This window comes from Camelus bactrianus, chromosome 1, assembly GCF_048773025.1.
Source record: "Camelus bactrianus isolate YW-2024 breed Bactrian camel chromosome 1, ASM4877302v1, whole genome shotgun sequence".
Lineage (NCBI taxonomy): Eukaryota > Metazoa > Chordata > Mammalia > Artiodactyla > Camelidae > Camelus > Camelus bactrianus.
In genome coordinates, this window is record NC_133539.1 from 70,147,708 (window position 1) to 70,172,138 (window position 24,431).

At 46.4% G+C, this 24,431-nt stretch overlaps 1 protein-coding gene across 4 annotated transcripts in view; it reads left to right on the plus strand.

Moving 5' to 3' along the window:
• IGF2BP2 (insulin like growth factor 2 mRNA binding protein 2) overlaps nt 1-20,581 on the plus strand; it is a 146,335-nt gene extending 125,754 nt beyond the window's left edge. For all 4 annotated transcript variants that reach the window (XM_074366594.1, XM_074366591.1, XM_074366603.1 and 1 more), the window contains 6 exons: nt 9,023-9,091; nt 9,823-9,939; nt 13,700-13,774; nt 15,200-15,331; nt 17,295-17,408; nt 18,753-20,581. In XM_074366594.1, the coding sequence (XP_074222695.1) occupies nt 9,023-9,091; nt 9,823-9,939; nt 13,700-13,774; nt 15,200-15,331; nt 17,295-17,408; nt 18,753-18,845 (600 nt within the window). In that variant the 3' untranslated portion in view covers nt 18,846-20,581. The remainder of the gene's footprint in view (nt 1-9,022; nt 9,092-9,822; nt 9,940-13,699; nt 13,775-15,199; nt 15,332-17,294; nt 17,409-18,752) is intronic.
• The last annotated feature ends 3,850 nt before the right edge of the window (nt 20,582-24,431 follow it).

The window sequence follows — 24,431 nt, forward strand, 5'->3', positions numbered from 1 at the left end:
CTGATCTTGGAGTAAGCACAGATTTCTTAGCACACAAAAAAAATACAACCATAAAAGAAATATATATATATATAAAGTGGACTTCATCAAAATTAAAAACTTCTGCTCTTCAAGATCTATCATTAAGAAAACAAAAAAAGCAAGCCACAGATGGAAACAAAATGTTCACAAACATATCTTATAAAGGACTTTTATCTAGAATGTAGACAAAAATTCTTACAACTCAGTAGTTAACCCAAATCTAAAATGGGCAAAATATTTGAAAAAGCACTTCCCAAAAAGAAGATACAAATGTCAAATAAACATGAAACGTTGCTCAACATCATCAGGGAAATGCATATTAAAACCACAGTGAGACACCACTGCATATCCACTAAAGGTGCTAAAATGAAAACCAACGGCAGCGCCAAGCATCGACAAGGACATGGCAAACTAAAACTTGAACACGTTGCTGGCTGGAGTGCAAAATGGTATAAATGCTTCGGAAGGTTCAGTGTCCTCTAGAACTCATAAATTCCACTCCCAAGTATTTAAACATATATCCACACACAGACTTATAACATATGTATGTAGCAGCTTTATTCATAATAGTTCAAAACTTAGATGTTCATCAACCTTAGATGTCCATCAACAGATATGAATAGTTACAAATGGTGGTATATCCAAACAACAATAATACTCAGCAATAAAAAGGAACATATTACTGATATACACAAAACCAGAGGTGAATCTCAACATGGATTTCAAAAGTATTATGCTGAGTGAAAAAGGTCAGACAGAAAGAGTATATATTCTATGGGCTATTTATTTGAAATTCTAGAAAAGTCAAATCTAATTTATAGTCACAGAATGCAAATTAGTAGTTGAATAGTTATTGGGGTGGAGTATAAGAGAGCACTTCTGAAACTGGTCATCTGAAAGAGGTCAGCAAACTACAGTCCGAGGGCCAAATCCCACCCACCAATTATTTTTGTAAATAAATACGTCTATGGATGTTTATTTACATACTATTTGCTTTCCTGCTATGATGGCAGAATTGAGTAGACGCAGTAGAGACCTGAGATGTGCAAAGCCTGAAATATTTATTTGGCTCTTTACAGAAAAATTTGCAGATCCCTGAACTAGAACAATAAGAGAAATTTTCATGATAGCAGAATATTTTCTAAACTTTCTAAAGAATAGATTTTGCCAATTGGAAAGCTTCTAAGTTTTTTTTTTTTTTAACTAAAACAGTAGCATAATGATTTTACTAATATACAGAATTTTTGTTCTTTATAAAATAGATTTTAAGTAAAATTTCTTCTTTAGGTTAAAAGCCAGGTAGTTCTGATTTGAGCTCATAGATCAAGATTAGATTGTAATCCAGAGCACACAGTTGCCCCAACTCTGCAACAACACAGCTGCTACAAACCTCTCTCAGAGAGCTGAGAAGCCCGGGGCCAGGGGAGGAGGCCGGCTGCCAGTGCTACCCACCTGTGCAGGGTATGGAACCTGCACTGCAGGCTCGTGGGCTTCCCTGCTGGGCCCAGGCCTCCTGAGGAGGGCAGGGTAGGATGGAGTGGTGGGGATACTTTAAATACTTGTAAGATATTATTGCTTTTCAGTCACACAGGCATTCAGATCTCAAGGAACTAGGGTATTTCTTGGTTGCTTTTATACATCACAAAACTCTAGTCCTTTTGCTCTTAGCATCCAAAGGTCAGGAAGTCTGTGCACCTCCTTAGAGCTGGCTCACACGTGTGTGAGTTGGTCTCTCAACTCTAGGAGCTTTGAATGCATATGTGTATGTAGGAAAATTATTATTTTTTGTTATTTTCTGGTTATAAAATTAGTACATGCATAATAATATTTAAGAAGCAAATAGTAAAAGTGCAAAATTTTTCTTGCTCTAGAAATAGCCAGTGTTTCTATGTATATGTGTGTAGGTATATATACAGTTTATATGTATGTATAATAAATATATAGGTGATATATATATATTTTTAATTGTCACTCTACAGTGGAAATCTTTGTCCATATATATCTATATATCTATATATCTATATCTTGGTTCTTTTATTCAGTTGTTTCTTCAGAATAAATTCCTGGAAATAGAATTGCTGAGCCAAAGAATATATGAATTTTGTATATTATATGTAACTATAAAATATGAATGTTGAGATATAATAAGTTTTGATACAGAAACAATGTAGTACTTTTCTTTCCCATCAAGTGTGTGACAGAGAAGTTTTTTGTTTGTTTTTTTAAGTATAGTTGATTCAGAATGTTGTGTTTCTAGTGTACAGCACAGCGATTCAGTTATACATATACATATATATATATTCTTTTTTCTTAGAAAAGTATTTCCTCCTCCTATACTCTCACTACCAATGTAATTGTTCCTTGCAGTCTGATACTTTAAAAGATGCTATTACGAGATTTAACACTCTGGGGCTTACTGGCCATTTATCTGTAAGATGGGGTAACAATAGTACATATATCATGGGCTGTTGTGAGGGTTATTAAATAAGTTAAAGTCTGCACACAGTAACTGCTGTGTGAACCTTAGCTGTTAATGTCATTTCCCTTCTTCTTTTTCTTAGTGATCTGTAACAGCTAATTACATATTAAGGATGTTAACCATTTGTCATGTTGTATTTTCCACCAGCTTGTCATTTCTCTTTGTTTTATGTGTGGTATCTTGTGCCATAGTAATTTAAAATAGATATATTTTGAACAAATGAAGTATTGTATGAAGGAAATAGCAAACGATTCCTTCAGTCTTCTTTCTCTTACCCATGTTTCACCCAACAACCACTCCCCAGAAGAATAGCACTGTTATGTTTACACATTAAAAAATATGTTTTCTGAGCACATAATCATATAAAAATCAATTATTCAAAAACATAAATGGAATCATACCATACACAGTGAATTACAGGGTTTTTGGTTTGTTTTTGTTTTTTACTTATTATGGACATCTTTCCATAGCTAGACAAAGTTCTCGTTAATGGCTACTTAGTATTACATTGTATGAATTTACTACAATTTTTCGACTGAGCACACTATTTTTGGACATTTGGGTTATTTCTAGTCTTTCTCCACTACAAATAGTGTGAAAATAAATATCCTTATACGTAAGTGTGTAAGTATATCTGGAAGTAAGTTCTAAGATGGCATTTGTTGCATCAAAGGGTATTGCATTTAAAATTTTCACAGATTTCCTTTTAATAGAATTTATGCAGAAATTTTAAGGATTTAGTTAAATCACAGATGTTTTCCTTTATGGATTTCTGGCTTTTGACGTCATGCTAAGAAAAAGCCTTCTCCCGTGTGTAAAGCAGTTGAACAGTCTCCCAAGTTTTCTTATTTTTAGTAGTAATTTTTAGTTGTTGGTTTTCGGGGATTGTTGTTTATATCTATAATTCATAAGGAATTTATTTTGACTTATACTTTAAGAAAGGGATTTGTTTTTTCCCCAAATGGATAACCATTTTCCCCAAATCGCTTACAGAGTGATGCACCGTTTTATCCCTCAGTTTGAAATGCCAGCTTTGTCCTACATTGAATTCCCACTGAGTCGTATTCCTGGGCTGTTCTGTTCCATTCATCTCTGTCTGCACTGCAATTACTGTAGTCTTATAGGACCTTTGACAGTTTTAACAGCAGTTTCTTTTTTCTTGAAGACTAAATTGGAAAGATAGTCAACTTTTACTATTCTTGGGAAAATTAAGAATAAAAGGAATTTTCTGTTCCTTGGAGATTTGATAGAACCCGTCCATAAACTTTCTGGGCCTAGCACCTTTTGTTTGGAGGAAGGTCGTTTATAATCTTGCAGTTTCTTATATATGTTTGACTTGGCTTTTAGTTTATATTTTCTTGGAAAAGCATTCATTTCATCTCTCTTTTCACATGTATTGGCCCAAAGTTGTATAAAGCTGACCGTTGCCTTTTAAATCTGCACACTTGCGGTTCTCTCTCTCTTTTAATTCCTAGCATCGTGTGTTTGTGCTTTCTCTTTTCTTAATCAGATTTGCTAGGGGTTTTTCTATTGTTTTAACCTCTAAGTAGTTAAGAGTTTCTTTTCTTTTGCAATTGTTTCCTGTACTTTGTGCTCAAAGGATGTTATTGGAACAGCTGTGATTTTTGTGGTCTTGCTCACACATGATCAAATTTTGGAAGTCACGGCCACTTGGAACGATGCACCTTTGCTGATGGACTCAAAGTTACGTTTATGGCTGTAAAATCAAGCTTTTAATTGTGACCTGTATTGTCCATATAATTACTTTTATCTGTAAGACTTGTTACATTTTGAGAGCAGTTTACTGTTCTCTCACTCTGATCATGGTTTTTTTCAGATTCTTTATTTCTAACAGATTTTGTTTAATGTATTTTGATCATATTACTCTAGAAATAATCTGGAATTTTAGTCCAAATTATTAAACTTTATTAATCAATACATAACCTCATAAATCACAGTTATTTGGAATTAACTAAACTTTTACTGGTTTCTTTGCTCACTGCAGGTGGTTTCTTGTGTCTCATATCCTCTCATTTTTTGAGTTACTTGTTTTTGTTTCTTTGTTTTTCTGGAGTACTTCCTCACAACTTTTTTCTCAGTAGTACGTAAGTATAATTTCTAAGCCTTTCTGTATCTGAAAACACCTTTTTTTCCCCTAATGCGTGAATAAAAGTTCAACTGGATGTCTAGAAATTCCTGGGCCATAGTTCCATTAGAATTCTGAAAACATTACTTATAGCATTTTGCTTCTCAGTTAAGTTGCTACCAGTCTGATTCTCTTTCTTTAGTAGGTAACTTCTTTTTCCTTTGTCTTTACGTTTTTTTGCCTTTTGTAGTATTTTACCTTCACCCTTGGAAATCAGAAATCTGACTCAACCCTTTGATTTGAACATTCAGGTTTTTCACTGGGTCAGGAAAACCTTTTGCATCTGTAATTTTAGTGTTGCTTCTCCTCCTGGAGTTTACACTTGACGGACAGAGAGTAGGTCTTCTCACTCTTGCTTCCTCTGGGGCCCTCCTTTTGTTTTGCATGGGTTCATCTCCTCTGACTGGCTTTTCGGGGATGTCTGTGCTACTGTTTATATGGCTTCTATTGAGTGTTTACTTTGCTAATCATGTTTTTAATTTTTAAGATCAACCTAGGTGTCTGATTGGTCTTTTTCCTCAAGGCAGTCTGTTCACACATTAAAGCGCTGCCCTCTTGAATCTCACTGGGAAATCAAAGCAGACTTTTTAAAAAGGCCCTCCCTCTTTCCTGAATTAATTCACTGAGGTCATTTGCTTGCCTTGCTCAAGTTTGCTTCCCTTTTTCATGCTGCTGATTCTCTGTATATGTCTAATGAATTTTAATTGTCCATTCATGTACTTCAATAAACTCAGTAGAGGACATATTAGAATCCCTAGGGGAGCTTTATCATAACATACACCATAGGCCCCACCTGAACCAGTGAATTTAGAATGTTCTCAGAGAGGGCAGTATTGGGGGTAGCAGTTAAGATCTAGGGGCAAGAGATCTGTGCCTAAAGCTTGGCTCTGTCTCTTGCTAGCTGACCGATTTCTGGTCCCCATCAGCTCCTGAGGTGGTCCTTTAAGAGCCCATGGGTGGTGGGCAGGGGCTGTAAGGAGGCACTTGGACAAGCTGGGGTAGAATGCTGCACGTTCTGAATCTTGAACAGCTCTGCCCATGATTCTGACCCCTCTGACCAAGTCCACTCCCTCCCCCATGTCTGCATCCCTGGTTCCCAGGGAGAGCACCACTCCATCATCACACTAAAACCCTTTGTAGACTTGAACCTAATTTGTATGCCTGACCTTGCCCTCTTTACTGCCTCTTTCCCACCCCTCTCTCGTCCCACTCCCTGATTTCTTTATGCTTCAGAATGTAACCTAAGTGATGCATCAGATGGGTTACACAAGAGTTGGGAATTGAGGACCCTGCAGTTCTTCCAAAAAATGCAGGCCCAGCTGTTTATAATTTCATTTAAAATTTTCAGGAGTGTGTTTCATATCTACCCCTCTTCTACCCCCAGCATAGTCAGACATAGAAGAAAAGCAAACACTACTTTCCCTCAAACTGAGAATTTGAAATGAACCAGTGGATAATAGTGGACCCCTCACCCTTGCTGCCTCTCTGGGGTTTTTTGTGGGGGGGTTACCTCTTGCAGAGGTACCTTTACCATAACCCCTCTTCCCCGCACCCCTCCAAGTCATAATTCTTTTGAAATAATCAATGTAGCTTCTTCCTCATAAAATAGCTGGGGGCCCTGAGAGACAGTAACCCCGACTGCCATATTGGGGGTGGGGTTCCATACTGCCCCCACTCTGGGGCCCCAGTTTGTCAGTTGGCTACAGCCTGCTTTCCCATTAAAAAGAACATTTATTCAAGTCATCAGCAGGTTACTTTTTGATCATTATGACTAAGCACCTCTTCCATTTGAGGTTGTAGACTCTGTGTAAGCCCGGGGAAGAGATGGCAAATGGAAGTTGTGCTCCAATAAGTGATAAATAAGAACTCATTTAACACTCACTAGCTGAGCCCCTTCGGTGCCCAATGATGGATTCTCCTTTCCTGTGACCTCACTGAAGCCACGTAACATCCTTCAGGGGCATCCATCGTACCTAGGGTCAAGTCCATGTCCAAACCAAGACCCACAGGGCCCTGCGTGATCTCGCACTGCCTGCCTCCCCATCGTATCCTGCTGTTCTTCCTTAGTCGCTTTCACCATACTGGACTTTTTTCCTGTTTTCCAAACAGGCCAACCCCTTTCCTAGCTCTGCACCTTTAAGAACCCTGCTTAGAATGTTCCTTCCCCAGTACCTTGCATGGGACTCCATCTCCTCCATGGTTCCCAACTCAGAGGTCGCTTCCAAGAGTCTTCCCAGGCCCCTCCAGCTGAAGTGGCTATCCCTCCCCTCGTCTCCACAGCTCCCCTTCCTCACGGCTTCCTGTTCTTCTCTTCCACATACTTGTCTGTCTCCCCAGACACGGAACCTAAGCTCCATGGTGGCAGTGACCTTTTCTGTCTCAATAGTTGAGTCCCTAGAACCTAGAACAGTGCTTTGCTCAAATACCTTTTGCATGAATGAATGAACAATTGAATAAATTCTCACGACAGTATTGCAAGCAATAGATATTATTTTAATCCATTTGTGGATGAGGTTCAGAAAAGTTGAATAAATTATTCCAACTTATATAGAGCTAGTGATTCAGATTCAAGTCGTCGGGGTCTTTTGACTCCAAAACCCAGCTTGTATCCACAAAGATTAATGATGAAGCCCCAACTAGAAACAAGCTCCTGATTGCTGAGTTCAGGATTCTTTCTACACAACAGTTTTCCAGCTGTAACTCATGAATGAAAAGGGGAGTGGGGAACTAATTCTTTTTATCGTTTTACACTCAACTCCCTCCCCTAACCCAAGTGGTAGATCTTAATTTGATAGTGTTTACGTTGGAAGTATTTAAACCCAGGATGGAGCTACACTGTGGCCTGTCAACGTAGAGGCCAAGTCACAATTCAGAAGACCTGTATCTGCTGAGAGTTGAAGGAAAGGCCCTCCAGGTGAGAGCGGGGCAGAAGCATCCTTTCCCCAAGGTAGAGCTTTGGACAGAAGAGCTGCAGGAATTTCCCCCTGACCCACTGTGGCTCAGGACAGAGACCTGCATGGAGAAGGGTCAGGAGCTGATGCTCTTGAAGAAAGAGATGGGACCAAGGGAACTAAAACCAGCTTCACTCAGCTTCCTCGCAGAAGTGGAGGTTGCTAAGTGAATGCTGGTCTCATAGCCCCCTCTTGTGGGCATGAGGTGTCATTGCAGCCTCTTTCCGCGTCGTAAGAGCAAAGTCTTGCATTTACAGGATGGTTCCCTTCCTTTGGCAGAGCTCCGTCCTCCATCCCCAGCAGGTGCTGTGGGCACCCAGAGTACCCCAGGGGAAGCTCCCCACCATGTTTACATCTCTCTTCCCCTGAGGTCAGAAGTCTACTGTCCAAGCTCAAAAAGAGGAATAGTTTCATTTTACCTTTAATGAGTCCTCAGCAAAGTTATGCTCAGAGTCCAGCACTACTGGTTATTCAGGAGACAGAGGACACCAGGAGGTTTGCTCACGGGCCCTCAGTGAAAGCTGTGCCCCCTAACTCCAAGTCTCATCATGTCTGACCACTGCTAGGTGGGCCCTCGGGGATTGGTTCCATGGTGCTCAGAGCTGTCCACCCCCTCCTGTAATGGCCATGTGTCCACCCCCATGCTGTAATAGGCATGCCAGCATTTACTCAGCCTTACGTGTAAAGCACAGTGAACTGGACTTTTCTGACTCCTTAACATCCTGCCCATAAAAATATACAAAAACAGATATATTCCTGTCTCACAGGACTGGTGTGAGGATTAAGAGATTTTATAAATAGATATAAAGTACCACAATGCCTAGTACACAGTAAGTATTCAGTAAAAAGCAGCTACTTTTAAAATTAATGCTATTTTCTTAATAGCTGTTTTCTTCTATCCACATTTGCCTTCCTGTCCCTTGCCTTCCTCCTCCCCCTTATTCTTTCATTTTCTTTTTTTTTTTTCTCTCTCTCTCTCTTGATTTTGTTTTCAGTTTCTCTATCTCAATCTCCATTCCTTCTGACTTCCCAGGAGCACCTTTGCTTGTTCTGAATAACTCGTGAATACTGTCCTAGCACTCTGTTCTTTTGCTCCATGGTTCATAATTCCTCAGAAAGTAGAAGCCACTGGCCCTGCCTCTCTGCCTGAGGGCAGATTAAGAAATGTGTGCCCCTCCTCCTGTGGCAGTGGGTTCCTAGGAAGCCTAGAGCCTGGCTCAACTCGGAAATGAGGAACATTCACCCAGCCAGTTCTCTGTGGGGGGAGGGAGCAGAGGTCTGAGCTGCAGAGGGACAGGCATGCAGACAGCTGTGCGGCCTGGTGACGGTGCAGGGAGCCTGGGTTGCCTTTGGGATCTTGCCTCCCTGTGTTTGGTGAGTTGTCCTGAGAACCCCTGCTGACTGACCGTTTCTCTCCCGCTGCAGACCCACTCCGGATACTTCTCCAGCTTGTACCCCCCGCACCAGTTCGGCCCGTTCCCACATCATCACTCAGTAAGTGCCTCTCCTGGGGCGGGCAGCACGCAGTCCTTGGCTGACTGACCACATCACGGAGCATAAGCACACCAGACACCCAGCACTCCAGCGCACTAGAGGCTCTCGGGAGCACTGATGCTGCCCGCTCGGCATCCTACGGGTGGCAGGACGCTGGTACAGAGGGGCAAGCAACGGGTCAAACCAGGTGGTGGTGTTGGGTTCAAGAACAGAGGTACCAAAGTTCTCTAAACCAAGTCCAGCAAAGGGCCGTGTCATTCCCAAAGACCCTACAGCAGGGAAAGCAGGGACCGCTGTGGCCTCACCCACGTTTCTCAGGGCCGTCCCTGCGTGGCCTTGTCAGGGTGGGTTTAGCTGCAGTCTCGTTTCACTCCAGTGAAAATGCTGCTCCTGCCTACGAATTGGGCCGGGCAGCTCTCTGTTCCCTCTGACAAGGTAAGCTTCATGGCTGCTGATTCCTTGGATGAAGATGCAGGAGAAATACATACCGCTTGTCAGAAAGCCCGTGAACAGGCAGTGTGCTGTATCCAGCACACTCACAGCTGCCCGAGGGGATTTTGTACTCTGGTTGTCATGTAGTCAGTGCAGCCCACATCCAGGTTCATCCCTCCAGCTTCCCACCTGCAGCGCCCAGGCCGCCGAAGGATCCCATGTGGGATTCCGGTCATTTCCACGGGCACCGGGGTCACCCCAGTGGGAATGATGTCTTCTGTCTGGTCTTGTCCTTCCAGTATCCAGAGCAGGAGATTGTGAATCTCTTCATCCCCACCCAGGCTGTGGGAGCCATCATCGGCAAGAAAGGCGCGCACATTAAACAGCTGGCCAGATTTGCCGGGGCCTCCATCAAGGTAAAGCTGCTCTCTGAAGCCGCCCGTCTCCCACCCTCTTCCATCCCCACTGTCCACCCCATGCCCTTTGTTCCTTCTGTCCATTCCGGGCCACGCTCACACCATCCAGGGACAAAATCCCACAGGGTCTGGAAAAGCTGCCCCCAGGACTATTCCTCTCAGCTCTCATCTTTGCCTTTCTTACTCTTTTTTAACTAAGAAATGAATTAGGAAAAAGTACTAGTAATAGATAAGCCAGCCTGGTCCTCTTTGGGCCACCATTGTCCTCTCCTCAGGAAGATAAAACAAAGGCTGAGGAGCCCCCCAAGCGCGGGGAGGGGTCTAGGCGGGGGGTGAGAATGTATACTCAGCAGCTGTCAGTGCTTGGTGCTTTAATTAGCTTCTGCTTCAGAAACCCTTGAACTTTGAAAAAACAATTTGAATGAAAAACTCTTTGAAAAGCGGTGATGAAGCCTTAGATAAACAAAAGCTGGTGACATGACCTGAGACGCAGCCCTGGGACTGGGAGGCTCAGGAAGGAAGGCCCCTGATTTACGCCATGGCTGAGTGCGGACGGAGCCGCAGTTTCGGACCCACATCCTGCCCGCCAGAGCACAGCGGGAAGAGAAGTCAGGGAAGCTGAAAGGGGAGGATTATTCGACCCTGGTCGTGCTCCAAGCCCAGCTATCAGCTCTGACTCACGGGCAGAATGCTGAGCACGTCCCGAGCTTCATGAAGCACTTTTCGGAAACAGAGTTTCCGTTGTTACGTAAAATAATTCGCTACCATGGGACAACCCGGAATTCCGAACAAGAAGTCTCATGACTTGGAAAGAAAGAATGCTTGCACTTTCTCCCCAGGAAGAGCTGGAATTTCTCCCACAGCAAGTGTGCTGGAGGGAAAACAAAAACAAAACTTTCTGAGTCGTGCAGAATGAGGATTGCAGTGAGACCAGGAAAGAATTTAATGTAGGTAAATCATTTCCCCTCTCAGGATTCATTTATCTCGTCTGCAAAGCACCCAGATGGGATGAGAGCCCGAGGTGTGGGTGGGCTGTGGCGGCGGCCCAGGGCCTCTGCACCCCGCAGGCTTGTTGCGGGTGAGACCCCAGCCCGGTACTGACCAGCCGCGCGGGCCGGCCCTCTGTGGTAGCAAGCACGGGTGAGGCGGACAACCGCTGGGCTGGCTGCGCCCCGTGGGCTGCTCCCGGTGTCCAGTCCCGTTGTCTGAGATGTGGTGCAGGGGACAGAATGAGACTCATTTCAACTAAAAGGGACTTGAGGGATTGTCTCATCAAATCCTTCCTTTTTCCCCTGAGAAAGGTGAGACTTGGTTGGGTAACAGGACACAGCCAAGGCAGGCAGGTGGCAGGGCTGGCTCTTAGATACCAGTTCTGTTGACCTGTAGGCTACTGAGCGCCTCCTGGGGCAAGTTGCAGCAGTAACTCTCCACTCCCTGTTGCCCGTAAGGAACCAGGGCCCAGAGTTTCACTGACGTGTTGACGGCCACAGAGCTAAAGACTGAGAGCCAAGACTGGACCAGGCTGTCCTATTTCTGGTCCAGTGTTCTTTCCACCATAGCAACTGGAGTGCTATTCCAGAACTGTTCCAGCAAGCCTTCGGGAAAATAGAGAGGGGTCAATCCCTTGGGCTTCCCTGCATAGCATCCCCTTAGTCCCTCTGTGTCCCAGCAGAGTTGAGTGGTGGTGTGACCTCCGTGATGGGTGGAGACAGCCGGGCTGGAGCAGGGGGCAGAACGGGCTCTGCCACCCGGTTACCTGGTTACGTGCAGGCCAACAACCTGCTTCCCCACCCCGCTTCTCTTTCCCAAGCCCCGATTCTGTTCAGAGCAGGAGAGGAGAGGAAACCAGGGAAGCCAAGCATTTGCTAGAGACAGTTCCTACTTTTAAAAAATCAGTCTAGTTTTGCTATTCCTTTATCTTGACAAGTGTGTGACAGCATCTGTCTCTAAAGAACTAACTCCACAGAACCACCCCCCGCCCCGAATCCTGCTTTGCCAGTCTTCAGGGGCCCCAGCTAGAGGCATGTTTGATGCTGCCAGGGCAGGGGAGAGCTTTACTCTAGCACGTGGGAGCAGAGTCTGAGCAAGGCAGCCGTGAGAAGGCAGCCTTGAGAAGGCTGAGCAAGGCAGCCGTGAGAACTGATTGGGTCAAGATGAACCGTGAATCAGCCTTTCAGCCCTTCTCAGTTTGGATGTGTCCGAACTGGGAACCACCACGCCTGTGCTCCTGTCACTCTTATTTACTCTTGGAGACAAGGGCTAGATTTGATGGCGCCTGTGGGTCTGGAAGTAGAGATAGGGGCCCCTGCCAGTGGTCTCAGGGGCCAGTCTGTGTGGCTGGAGGGCCTCAGCCCCTGGGCACACTGCAGCCTGTGTATTTTGGCTGAGGCCACTGCCCTGCAGTTGAAGGCTGGCAGGTGGTCTGTCCGCAGCAAAGGGAAGTCCTCAAGCCACTCTGGTCGGTGACCTGTGTCTCAGGTTCATCCTCGTGCCACTGAGTAGTCAGGGCCAGATCCTCTCGAAGGTCTTGTAGAAGGGGTTCTCCTTTCAGAGCAGGCATGATTCATAGCAGGCCTTGGACATGTCCTCCTGGTAAAGCTGGGACAGCGACATGGGACCCTGAGGTCTGCAGATGCAGCCCAGTGTAGGGCATGTACTGAAAGAAACAAAATTAACCCTTGTGGAGATGGAGGTCCTCCTGGGGGAGCCCAAGGCTGTGACACGTGGTTCAGTCAGTAACTGCAGTGACGCCGTCAGTGGTGAATCACATCAACTCTGAACAGCTCAGTCTTGGGGATGGTGTCTTCCCCAAGCCACTGACTTCGTTTGGCTTTAGGGACACTATGACCCAGTAATTGAGCCTGTCTCCTCTTTGTATGTACTCTGAGCTTAGAACTGAGTCTGTAGTGGCCCACCTGAGCAAGTGTATAGGACTTGGGGGATACATCTGTGAACTCACTTCACTCCTAGCTCATTCCTAAATGCCTGGGGTACTTTTAACTCAGCTTAGTTTAAATTAATTCCAATCTTGCTATATTATATTTATTTTTAAAGCTACCTTAAAGGTTTTTGGAATAAGGCAGTGTACGCAGGGGGAAAAAATGTAAAGAGGATCTCTATCAAAAAAATGCGTGCTTGATCCGTTGTTTGAGCTGTGTTATAGAAGGCATCAGATTCACGGAGAGAGGGTAGGTTTCACGCTTTCCAGGTTTCAGCCGTCATGTTTTACCCCTGGGGAGGGAGGGACTTGCAGAGCCGGCACTGGAACCAAGGTGTCCTCATTCTTGTTCTGGTGCCATCACAGTTGGTTCATGTGCTGTGGAGGAGCTGGGCCTAGTCGCACCCATTCTAGTTTGACTGTCCCTGGCAGCCGGCTGCCTAAGAGCAGAGAAAGAGAACCAGGGTTCCCTTCCCTGCAGGCTGGCTCCAACTTAACTCCTCTGCAGACCAGCTGCTCCTCCCCTCTGGGCCCCGGGTGGGTTGGTGGAGCTCCTTGGTGAAAGGCCAGTCACTGCTGGTGCGTAGGGCAGGGACAGGCAGTAACTGCTAACCTGCTTCCAACTCGGCCTGGGTGGCTGGAGACCCAAATTTGATACTGGGCACCGTGGTCATAATCTCCTAAGGCCCCGAGTGGAAGCAGCAGGGTCAGACAAAGCGCCAGGTGCAAAGGCAGAGTCCTCTATTCTCCTGATAGTGGGTGTGCCGTCCACAAGGAGGACAGAGCCCAGAAGCAGCATTTCCCTTTCCCTGTGAACCACAGATCGCCCCAGCGGAAGGCCCAGACGTCAGCGAAAGGATGGTCATCATCACCGGCCCACCTGAAGCCCAGTTCAAGGTCAGTGCCAAGAACCCCCTCAGCCCTGTGGGCACAGGGCAGCCTGGTAGGCGAAGCTGAGGGCCTTAGGAGGGACAGCCACTCCAGAGGCTGGTTCGGGCTCTTCTTTGGGTCCCAACCTTCATTTCCTTTTCTACCGCGGCTCACTAGTCTCAGAGCCACCCTGTCTTCCCCACCTCCAGCCTGCCCCTTCTGCCGGGAGCCCCCTCCCCTCCCATGGAAAAGGGGGTCATCTGTCAGTGCCCAGTTCAGACAGCACCCCCTCGGGAACATCTCTTATCCCTGAGTCGCAGTTCTGAAGATGGGACCCAAACACGGGGTGTGAGGGGGAAGTCGCTCGGTTTGTTGGAAGTTGTTTGGTGGGGTGCATTGTTTTGTTTTTGCTCTTTTCTCCGCTAGGAGAATTATAACTTGAGTTTTCTAAAAGTCAGAAACATTTATTTATAAAAGTATAATCCTTATTAAAAATATTTAAAATGTGTCTGAGTAGAAAAATTAACACAGGTGTAAACATTCAAGAACAATAACCCCTTAATTCATCAATGGATAGACAAAATGTGGTCTATCCACATACTAGGGTATCATTCAGCCATACAAAGGAGTGAAATTCTGATGTATACTACGTCACGGATGAACCTAGAAAACACTACGCTAAGTGAAAGAAGACACAATATACCACATACTATAGATTCCACTTATGTGAAATGTCCAGAAAAGGCAAATCCATAGAGACAGAAAGCAGACCAGTGGTTGCCAGGGGCTGGGGAAAGGGAGGAACTGGGACTGTCTGCTAATAGGTACAGTTTTTATTTGGGGAAGTGGGATGGAAATGTTCAGGTTGCACATTGTGTATACTAAAAACCACTGGAGTGGGCACTTTAAAATGCTGAATTTTAGGTTATGTAAATTATACCTCAATTTTTCTTAAAGGTTTTTAAAAAAAGAACAGCAACCTCTTGGCTACATAGGCTCAGGAGTTAGACATCAAACAGCAAATACCATCACCACCACCCTCCCTCCACCCTATAATAGAAGTCTCAACCTACTGTGATGGGAGGAAGAATCCCCCGGATAAATTCACTCAGTTAGACGTTTGCAGGTGCTGGGGATATGGAAGTTAGACTTAATAGTTCCACCCTGTCCCTGCACACAGTAAGCTTCCTGTGCGACCATGTGGAAACCCCGACACACGGGAGTGGCCGTGCATGTCTGCCAGGTGCCCTCACTGGGTGCAGCAGCGCATGCCTGCCGGGTCTGAGCGAGCTGAGGGGGTGCCTGGCCACCCGGTGTCCGGCCCGTGAGCCTGGGGCTGGGTGGTGCGGTGGCGCAGACTTGCCAGTTCCCTAGCAGCGCTGCTAAAGCAGAGTGACTGGCAGCTGACTGTCTAGAGGGGTGAGAGTCACCCGTCATGTCTTGCTCTCTCAGGCCCAGGGACGGATCTTTGGGAAACTGAAAGAAGAAAACTTCTTTAACCCCAAAGAAGAAGTGAAGCTGGAAGCCCACATCCGAGTGCCCTCCTCTACAGCCGGCCGCGTCATCGGCAAGGGCGGCAAAACCGTGAGTGCGCTCCGTGGGCTTTGTCTCCCCTCCTGAATTCCCTCAGACCCCCAGTGGCTCTTCAAGACAAAATGTAATTAGCATCATCCAGAACCGAGGGCCTCAAGTCCATGGTGCTGAGCCAGGCAGGCTGTTTCCTGCCCCTGTAAACCCACACGGGTAGCAGCAGGGAAACAGTAGCAGGCGCAGTCCCACCCAGAGTCCACAGGCGCCCCTTGGAGGTACTGTGGGATCTGGCTCCAGAGCACTGCAGTTGATAAAGCGAGTCACACAATTTTTTTGGTTTCTTAGTGCAAATAAAAGTTATGTTTATACTAGACTGTAGTAAGTATACAATAGCATTATGTCTAAAAGAACAGTTAATTAAAAAATACTTTGCTGCTGAAAAATGCTAACCATCATCTGAGCTGTCAGCAAAGTATAATCTTTTTGCTGGTGGAGGGTTTGAAATACTGTGAGAATTACCAGAATATGACACCGACACAAAGTGAGCAAATGCTGTTGAAAAAATGGCGCCGACAGACTTGCTTGATGCAGGGTTGCTGCAAACCTTCAGCTTGTAAAAAACGCAGTATCTGTGAAGCGCGACAAAGCAAAGTGCAGTAAAGTGAAGTGTCCCCGAGCCCACGTGGCAGGCTGTCATCTTCTCTAGGTTTCACAGGCCCGTGGGGTCTGGCTCTTCAAACTCTCCTGACAAATGCCTCCAGGGGCCCTGACTCTCCCACCTCCAGATTCTGTCTTCTGGCTGTTTCCCCAAAATAGCCATCTGCTACAGAAGAACTAGGTTAGCAATAAGGTGGTGGGTGAGAAGGAAATAGTTTAAACAATTAATCAAGGTTTTCAGCCTGAAGGTGGCAGTAACACAATGTAATTTGAAAAGTGCCCAGGAATTAACTCAAGCCTGTAGGGAAGAGCAGATAGTCTGTCAGACACAGGTGTGTTCAAGAAACACGCCTTACCTACGTGGCAGGAATATGACTCCTGAGAAGGTCTGGCAGAGCCAGTGCATGATGGCAAAGTGATTGTGTTAGGCAACAGGAATCTGGGGGCTCACTAGACTCCTGTGTGTGTGCGTGTGCGAGCGCTGTTATCTTTTATCTTTACACCAAAGGAATCACAGCCAAGTTCTAGGTATAATGAATCACCTTTATGCAAAAGAATACAGTTGCATGGACTGCAGATGGTTCCCCAGATCTAGGAATGTATTGGATGCAGGAGGCAAAAGAGAGCAGATAGTCCACGGGGAGGAGAATTCTGAGCTCTTCGATGTCCTCTTTGGTTACTTTAGAACCAGTCACTGAATTCTTAGCACCCCCTTGAACCTGTCAGCTGTCTGCTGAGCACGTGCCGAACCATCTGTGCACTCGGAGGCCAGGGCCGGGGGCCAGCCCTCGGGAGGTACGGTTTTGTTGATGCTGGTGATGAGGCGCAGGAAATGGGCTTCAGATAAGGGGAGACCAGCCTGGGCTGACAGCTTTAGGAGGTGGGCCTGAGAGGAACTTAGCAGCAGGGACAAGTGAGCTATCCAGGGGGAGGGAGGCAAAAATGAAAGTGAAGAGCGGAGAACAGAGCAGGGCCTAATGAGAAAGGAAAGTTTGCTCTGGTGAGTCAGACAAGGGGCGGTGGCAGCTCACGGTGGGCCCCGGGAGAGCATGTCCAGGAGCGATGCTCTCCCCGGATTATCAGGAAGCCTGGGGGAACTGTGAGCCTGTGTAGGAGCCACACTGACAGGAACTCTGGAATGAGGATTCACCCCAGAAGCAGCTCCATGAAGTCAGGGGCTGTACTCCCTCTCCGTGCCACTGAGCCTCCCAGGGCCCCGATCAGCATGGCCCCGTGGGACCTGCACCGGGGACGCCCCCAGCGGCGTCCTAGATGGAAGGAAAGGGAGCAGCTGCAGCCTCCTTGCCCTCCGTCACTCCCCTCTCCACTTCCTCCTGAGCCCACTCTTCTCCCTTCACAGGTGAATGAACTACAGAACTTAACCAGTGCAGAAGTCATCGTGCCTCGTGACCAAACGCCAGATGAAAATGAGGAAGTGATTGTCAGAATTATTGGGCATTTCTTTGCCAGCCAGGTACCTGTGCTGTGAGAGTCCATCTCTCCTGCTAATCTCCTTTCAAGTCTCTCAGCTCTTGGTGACCTGTCAGGTGGCCCCAGGCCCTGCACCCTACCCTGGGTACACGTGGACGGAACGGGGCAGGGTGGGTGTTCCTCAGCTTGCCGCACTCCCCTGGGCCTGCCAGAGGAGCCTGAGGAAGAGGGTAGGGCTTTGGAGTCAAGCCAGCACATCTCAAGCCCCTGAAATGCTGAGCTGTGAGCTCTCCTGTCTCCTCGCCTTCCTACTCAGGCCTCAGTCCCAGTCTTCCCCTGCTAGGAGCCACATACCAGGCAAGGGCCATCCGCAGGGAACCCAGCCAGGCCCCAAGAGCCTGCCTGGGTGCCAGAAACTCACAGTTACGGGTTAAAGTCATCTCAGGACACCTTCCTTTCTCTTTCTTCTCTTCCACCTCCTGACGACACCCCTCCCTCCCTACCACCCCCTCAGGACACAGGGCTCCACACAGCTGCTCCTTTTCCAGTCAGACGGGCCAGTGACTCCGCATCGTGTGGCCCGGTTCATTTTGATGCCTTTATTTTAGGGGGCGGGGGCTTCTAAGCTGGCACTGAAGGCTGGTCTGAATGTCAGCTTGTGCTCTCAACGCAGAGCCTCTGCCAGGAGACCTGACTGTCAGGGACAGTCATCTGCCTTGCTGCTGCCCCTGCTCCCAGAGCGCCTTTTGAGACCTCTCCACACAGAGCCCGGCCACAGCCCCTACGCTCTCCCCTCCCAGCTCTTCCAGCGCCCAGACGTGGGTCTGAACCACGCTACTGCAGTTCGGTCTTAGGGTTCTCCCTGCAGTGGGAGCAGGTTTGGGTTCGTGCATTTCCCCCGATTGTTCAGGGTAGTGTCTAGGCCAGTTTCTCACTTTCTCCCCCATCCCTCTCACTGTCCATCTTTCCTAGCAGTACATGATCATTCTTCGTAGTAACGTAGTAACTCTGGGAGGTGGGGGTGGGGAGGGCAGCATTGGAAGCTGGAGCACATGCAGCCAGGAGGAGCATGCTGTGTGAACCCTGCAGGGTCCCTAGTCACCGGTGCCCTGGTTCTGCCTCCCAGCCTGTCTGTCCAGCAATTCCCTGAAAGTTTCTGGGGTCCCAAACCCTCATCCGCCCCACAGCAGGGTAGGGGTAGGGAACTCTGCCACTTGACTTCCAGGCAGAAAAAGCCCCCAGAGTAAGGACCTCAGCGCGTAGATGACACTTTCTGAGTTTACCACCTCCTTCTCCCAAGTCCCAGCCCCGCTTCTGCACCCCCCACTGCCTGTCCTCAGAACTGGGTTCCTTTTTTCCCCCGTCCCCCTCCTCTCCCCTGCTGCAGACTGCACAGCGCAAGATCAGGGAAATTGTACAACAGGTGAAGCAGCAGGAGCAGAAATATCCTCAGGGAGTCGCCTCACAGCGCAGCAAGTGAGGCTCCCACAGGCACCAGCAAACAACGGATGAATGTAGCCCTTCCAACACCTGACAGAATGAGACCAAACACAGCCAGCCAGATCGGGAGCAAACCAAAGACCATCCTGAGGAACGTGAAGTCTGTGGAGGCCCTGAGAACCCGGGGCCGGGGGGCGGCGGGAGGGCGGGCGGCCCCAGCCAGCCCCCCACCGCCCCGGGGCCTCTGCAGGCTTTCCCGCCGCCCACCTCACCCTCCACCCGGATCTCTCCCTCACGCCCACCACGCTATCCCTTTTAGTTGAACTAACATAGGTGAACGTGTTCAAAGCAAAGCAAAATTCACGCCCTTTTCTTTTTGTGGAAAATTGTCTCTGTACATGTATGTACATATTAGAAGGGGAAAGATGTTAAGATATGTGGCCTGTGGGCTCCACAGGGTGCCTGCAGCGTTAATATATTTTAGAAATAATATATCAAATAACTCAACTAACTCCAATCTTTAATCAATTATTAATTCTTCTTTCTTTTTAAAGAGAAAGCAGGCTTTTCTAGACTTTAAAGTCATTCTTTGGGAGGTCTAATGGTTTAGTAAGGAGCTTCAAGGCCACCCACACAAAATTCACCTGGAGGGAAATCTCATCGAAGGACACTCATGGCAGTTCTGGATCACCTGTGTACGTCAACAGAAGGGATACCGTCTCTCTGAAGAGGAAACTCTGTCTCTCTTCATCCCTGTCTAGCTCACACATCCATTTCTCTTTGCTTCACAGGTTTTAAACTGGTTTTTGCATACTGCTATATAATTCTCTGTCTCTGTTTATCTCTCCCCCACCTCCCTCCCTCCCCATCTTCTCCATCCCCTGTTCTTTTTAATTCCCTCACCCCTCTGTCTCAATTCCCGTATCTACGCACCCCCCAGGCAAAGCAGTGCTCTGAGTATCACATCACACAAAAGGAACAAAAGCGAAACACACAAACCAGCCTCAACTTACACTTGGTTACTCAAAAGAACAAGAGTCAATGGTACTTGTCCTAGCATTTTGGAAGAGGAAAACAGGAACCCATCAAACCAACCAACCAACCAAACAAAGAAATATTCCACAAAGAAAGAATGTATTTTGTCTTTTTACATTTTGGTGTATAAGCCATCAATATTCAGTGAAATGATTTCTTTCTTTTAAAAAAAAATATGGAGGAAAATAGCAATTTACACGAGGTCGTTGGCCCAGGGCGTTAAATTTACAGATTTTTTTAACGAGAAAAAAACACACAAAAAAAGCTACCTCAGGTGTTTTTTACCTCAGCACCTTGCTCTTGTGTTTCCCTTAGAGATTTTGTAAAACTGATAGTTGGAGCATTTTTTTATTTTTTTAATAAAAATGAGTTGGAAAAAAAATAAGATATCAACTGCCAGCCTGGAGAAGGTGACAGTCCAAGTGTGCAACAGCTGTTCTGACTTGTCTTCCGCTAGCCAAGAACCTATATGGCCTTCTTTTGGACAAACCTTGAAAATGTTTTTTAAAAAAAAAAGATGACAAAGAAAAACAGAGAGAGAGAATATTGGAGATGTCCTGAATTTCAATAGGGTACGCGCCATTAGGGCTTTTTGCGCTAAAGGATGAACATGTACTGGTTTATGTGAACAAGCCATTTTACCACCAGACTGCAATGCCAGTTTCCTCTACTGCAAACAGTGTTCTGTGACAAAAACAAAAACAAAACAAAACAAAAAAGAAATATATCCAGCTAACAAGATCCTGGTGTCTTGGTCTCTTATTTTACTAAGCATCGCCCACCCCAAAGCATCAGCTGAGTTCCACCTTTGAGGGGGCCTCGGGAACCAGGCAATGTGTACCGTCAGGACTGGGAAGCTACCCTGAGGAGGCTGGTTCCTCCGGACAGGTCTTGGGAGAAGCTACACTAGGTCAGTGGCACTCAGACTGTGGTCCTCATACCAGCAGCATCAGTGTCAGATGGGAACTTGTCAGACATGCAGATTCTCAGGGTCCACCTGAGTCAGAAACTCTGAGAGTGGGGCCCAGCAGTCTGTTCCAGTGAGCCCTCTGGGTGGGTCCTGTATGTGCTGGAGAACCACAGAACTAGAGGGGTGGATACTGACTGCATAGTAACCAGGTGAGACCGGCCCTTATCTTTAAGAAACGTTAAGCCTGGTCAGGAAAAGGGCTTATTTCTATGTGGGGAGAGGGAGAGGATAACATGCCTGACAATTTAAGTGAAGAAGTACTTCACCCCTCCCCAGAAGCCCAATTCTAAGTATTCCAGGAGATCAGAGAAGGACAGGGTGGACCTCGGACTGACGGGGGGGTGGGCCGGGGGTGGGGTGCAGGGGTGCTTGTACTTGGCACTCCCACCGATGCGACATGATAAGGTTGCACAAGGATGGTCCCGCTCCACTTAGAAGCCCCTTTGCAAGTCAGGTGAACAGAGAAATGCCACACCTTTAAATGAAGGGCTTTAAATACAGGCCAAAGGGCTTGGTAATGAATCTTAAGTCAGGATGGGAGAGAGGAGACACAGGAACCTCCAAAAAGGCACTCTCTTGGCTCCGCTGCTCAGATTTCATGCCTTGGCCTTTATCCTAGATGGCAGAATTTGAGGTTTAATTCTAGCTCCTAAACTGCCCATTTCCAAAATACTTGTTGCTGAACATGTGAAAGACAGGAAAGGAAGCGCTAAGACGACGCCTGCCTTGCCCTCGTACGGAGGCCCCAGAAACTGTCCTAGCATTGCAAAAAACAAAGGGGGTGCACGTGAAGAGACAGGAGACAGGAGGCAGACCAGCTGGCCTTGCTCCTAGGCGAAGATGTTCTCCCCACAACCCATTTTTCTGAGAACCCAAGTGCTGGATTATTTAGCACTTGGACTTGGCTCTCCTGAACATCCCAAGGGCAGCACAAGCATGAGACCATCCCTTCACAGGACGAAATCCTGTCGCATCTCACTGTAAACAAGAACAGCCTTGTGTGTGTGCACTGGGCTCTGATGGGTTACTCACCGCATGCGGGCCCAGACTTACAAACTTTAAATTCATTTTTTTTTTGCCGTAAATCCCAGACATTTCCTGTCTTGACAAGACATCCTGACATCACAAAAAGTCCTAATTGAACTTAATTTTACACAAAATAAAAGGACAGTTGAAGTCTAATGGAAGTCCCTGGCCTGCTACCACTCATGTCTGACAACACCGCTAGAAAATACCCCTGATGCGTGCTGACAGTTGTTACCACCACCTTTTATTTCATCTCTCCGTTCCCCTTAAGGTGCTGGTGAATTAAAATTTAAGACTTACCCATACGCAGGTTGATTTTCTATTCTAGCTCACAGCAGCCACATAGAGTCACTGTCTTTCTAGAAACCACGAGTGCTCTTACTAGCTCCTGCTCTCCCAGAATCAGCCAGCATGAGGAGAAGCCTCATGGAACAAAACTAGATTCTCACCTGACCTTGAAGCTCCCTGTATTCTCTTGTAAAAGCAGTGATTCGGTCACAGATAGAAGATACTTGGTTTGTTCCCATGTTAGGATCTAATCTGATCTCTCAAATGTGGCTGACAGTAACAGTGAAGAATATTCCCATTTACCTCCATTAACTTCTAGTGACCAGGGCAAACTCTGAATGAAGAACCAAACTGAATCTGATCCCGGCCTCAACTTATCTGTAATTTCAACAATTTCCAATATTCACTGACTTCTATGACTCCTGAATGTCCCCAATTCTCCCAAAGCTACAAAATTACTTCCAGTCACCCTCCGAACCTGGCAAAACCTAGTCTCAATCCTAGATTCACTGACTAGCAGGATTGGGAAAGGACCTTTGAGGTCGTTTGGTCCACTTTCTAATCTGGAAAAATGTCCTCCAGAATCCCTCCAGCAGCTGGCAAGGGAAACGGCGGCTTTAAGATGGGCAGTTCTGTCCACGTGCAGCCCAGTCTCAGGTCCGCCTTCCACCCATCTGAAATCCACTCTCCCTACAACCCCCCACACAGCGGCTGCTACACCTGACTTAGGACAACTCTCCTAATGTTTGCCAACAACTCTCCTGATGTCCTGTCCTCCCTTCTCAGTTCCTCCAGTCATCCCTCATCTCTGGGACTTGCTTTCTCTCAGCTCTCAAACACCATATTGTGAAGGAATACTACCCCCGGCTCCAATATCCTACAGCTTCCAAAGCCACAGTAGTGGATAGTGTGCATGAGAGGCCTTGCTCAAGGGACGGAGCCACAGGCGGTGATGGGGGCTTCCCAGGGGCGGGGGAGCACGCCATGACCCTAGGGCAGGCCTGAAGGCAGGGACGGGCACCCTGTACCAGATCTCTAGGGAGTCTCGCTTTATCATCAGGAAGATAAGAGAAAGCCCAGGCCCAGAAGTTTTGTCCCTGCTTGCCTGTACTCTAGCGATACAACTTTGTACACATCACAGCCTCTCCTCATCTGTAAAATAAAAAGTTTGAACACAACGGTCAGTCTTTGATTCTAACTGATGTATAACAAGGGACTTCTAAGTCAAAAATGGATTCTGGTTATTTAGCAGCCTTCAGTGTTCCTTCTTAGAATTTCCCATTAAACATCAAAAAAGAAAAAAAAAAACTTAAGTGCACCAAAAACAGACTGAAAAATCCAACCAAACAAAAACAACTCAACACTAAAAAGCAAGGGAGATGGACAATAATTACAAGCTACACAGAAATGGAATGGGAAACCTCCAGTGCAGGGCTTGGTCTAGTTTCATGCAACTACTTTTTAAAAAGATAGGAACATGCATACTTGCCATCTCCAAGGTGTACCCAGCACTTGCCCTTCCCACTGGATGGAATGCAGATGTGGAGCTAGGAGCCGTGGTGGAGCTGGAATGGCCATCTTAAAACACAAAATGGAAGCCAAGTGTTAAGGAAGATTCCTGTCACTGGGACACTGCTACCTCAGCGCTGGACTGACTTCTTAGGTTCAAATTGGCACCTGAGAGAGAACATTCTATCTTCTATAAGCCGTTGTTAATATGGCCTTTGTTACATCACAACAAACTAGTATCTTCCTACAAACAAGTGAAAATAGAGATTCAGATCTAGATAGATTCTGGCATATTTTGAGGGTAGAACTAAAATTCTAATAGGATACAGACATCAAAAAAAAGTTACTGACAAAACCAAAAAAAGCAGAAATAAAGCTAGTTTCAGATATCTCTGTTCCAATACTAAAAGTCAGAAAGCCAGTTTTGAAGAGAAAAAGAGCCGTGTCTTAAGAACTTTTACACCCAGCCAAGTTCTCTTTCATGTGTGAAAACTCCAGTAACATTCCTATTTGCAAGGATTCAGATAAGAGTATTCCTATGTCCTTCTTGTAAATAAGTAAATGAAAATGTTTCCAATTAATTAAAAATGAAGCCAAATGAAACTCATGTTTTAAAAAAAAATTGTGTGACCAATGAAGCCAGTTAAACTAGAAGTACTTAAGTTGTTGCAAATATAAATTTAGAGCTGAATGAAGCTGAATGTAAATATCAAAAAAATAGCCTTGGAGAGGAAGCAAAATATAGTAATCATAATAATACAGTTCCAAAATACATATTATGTTAACAGACCAAAAATG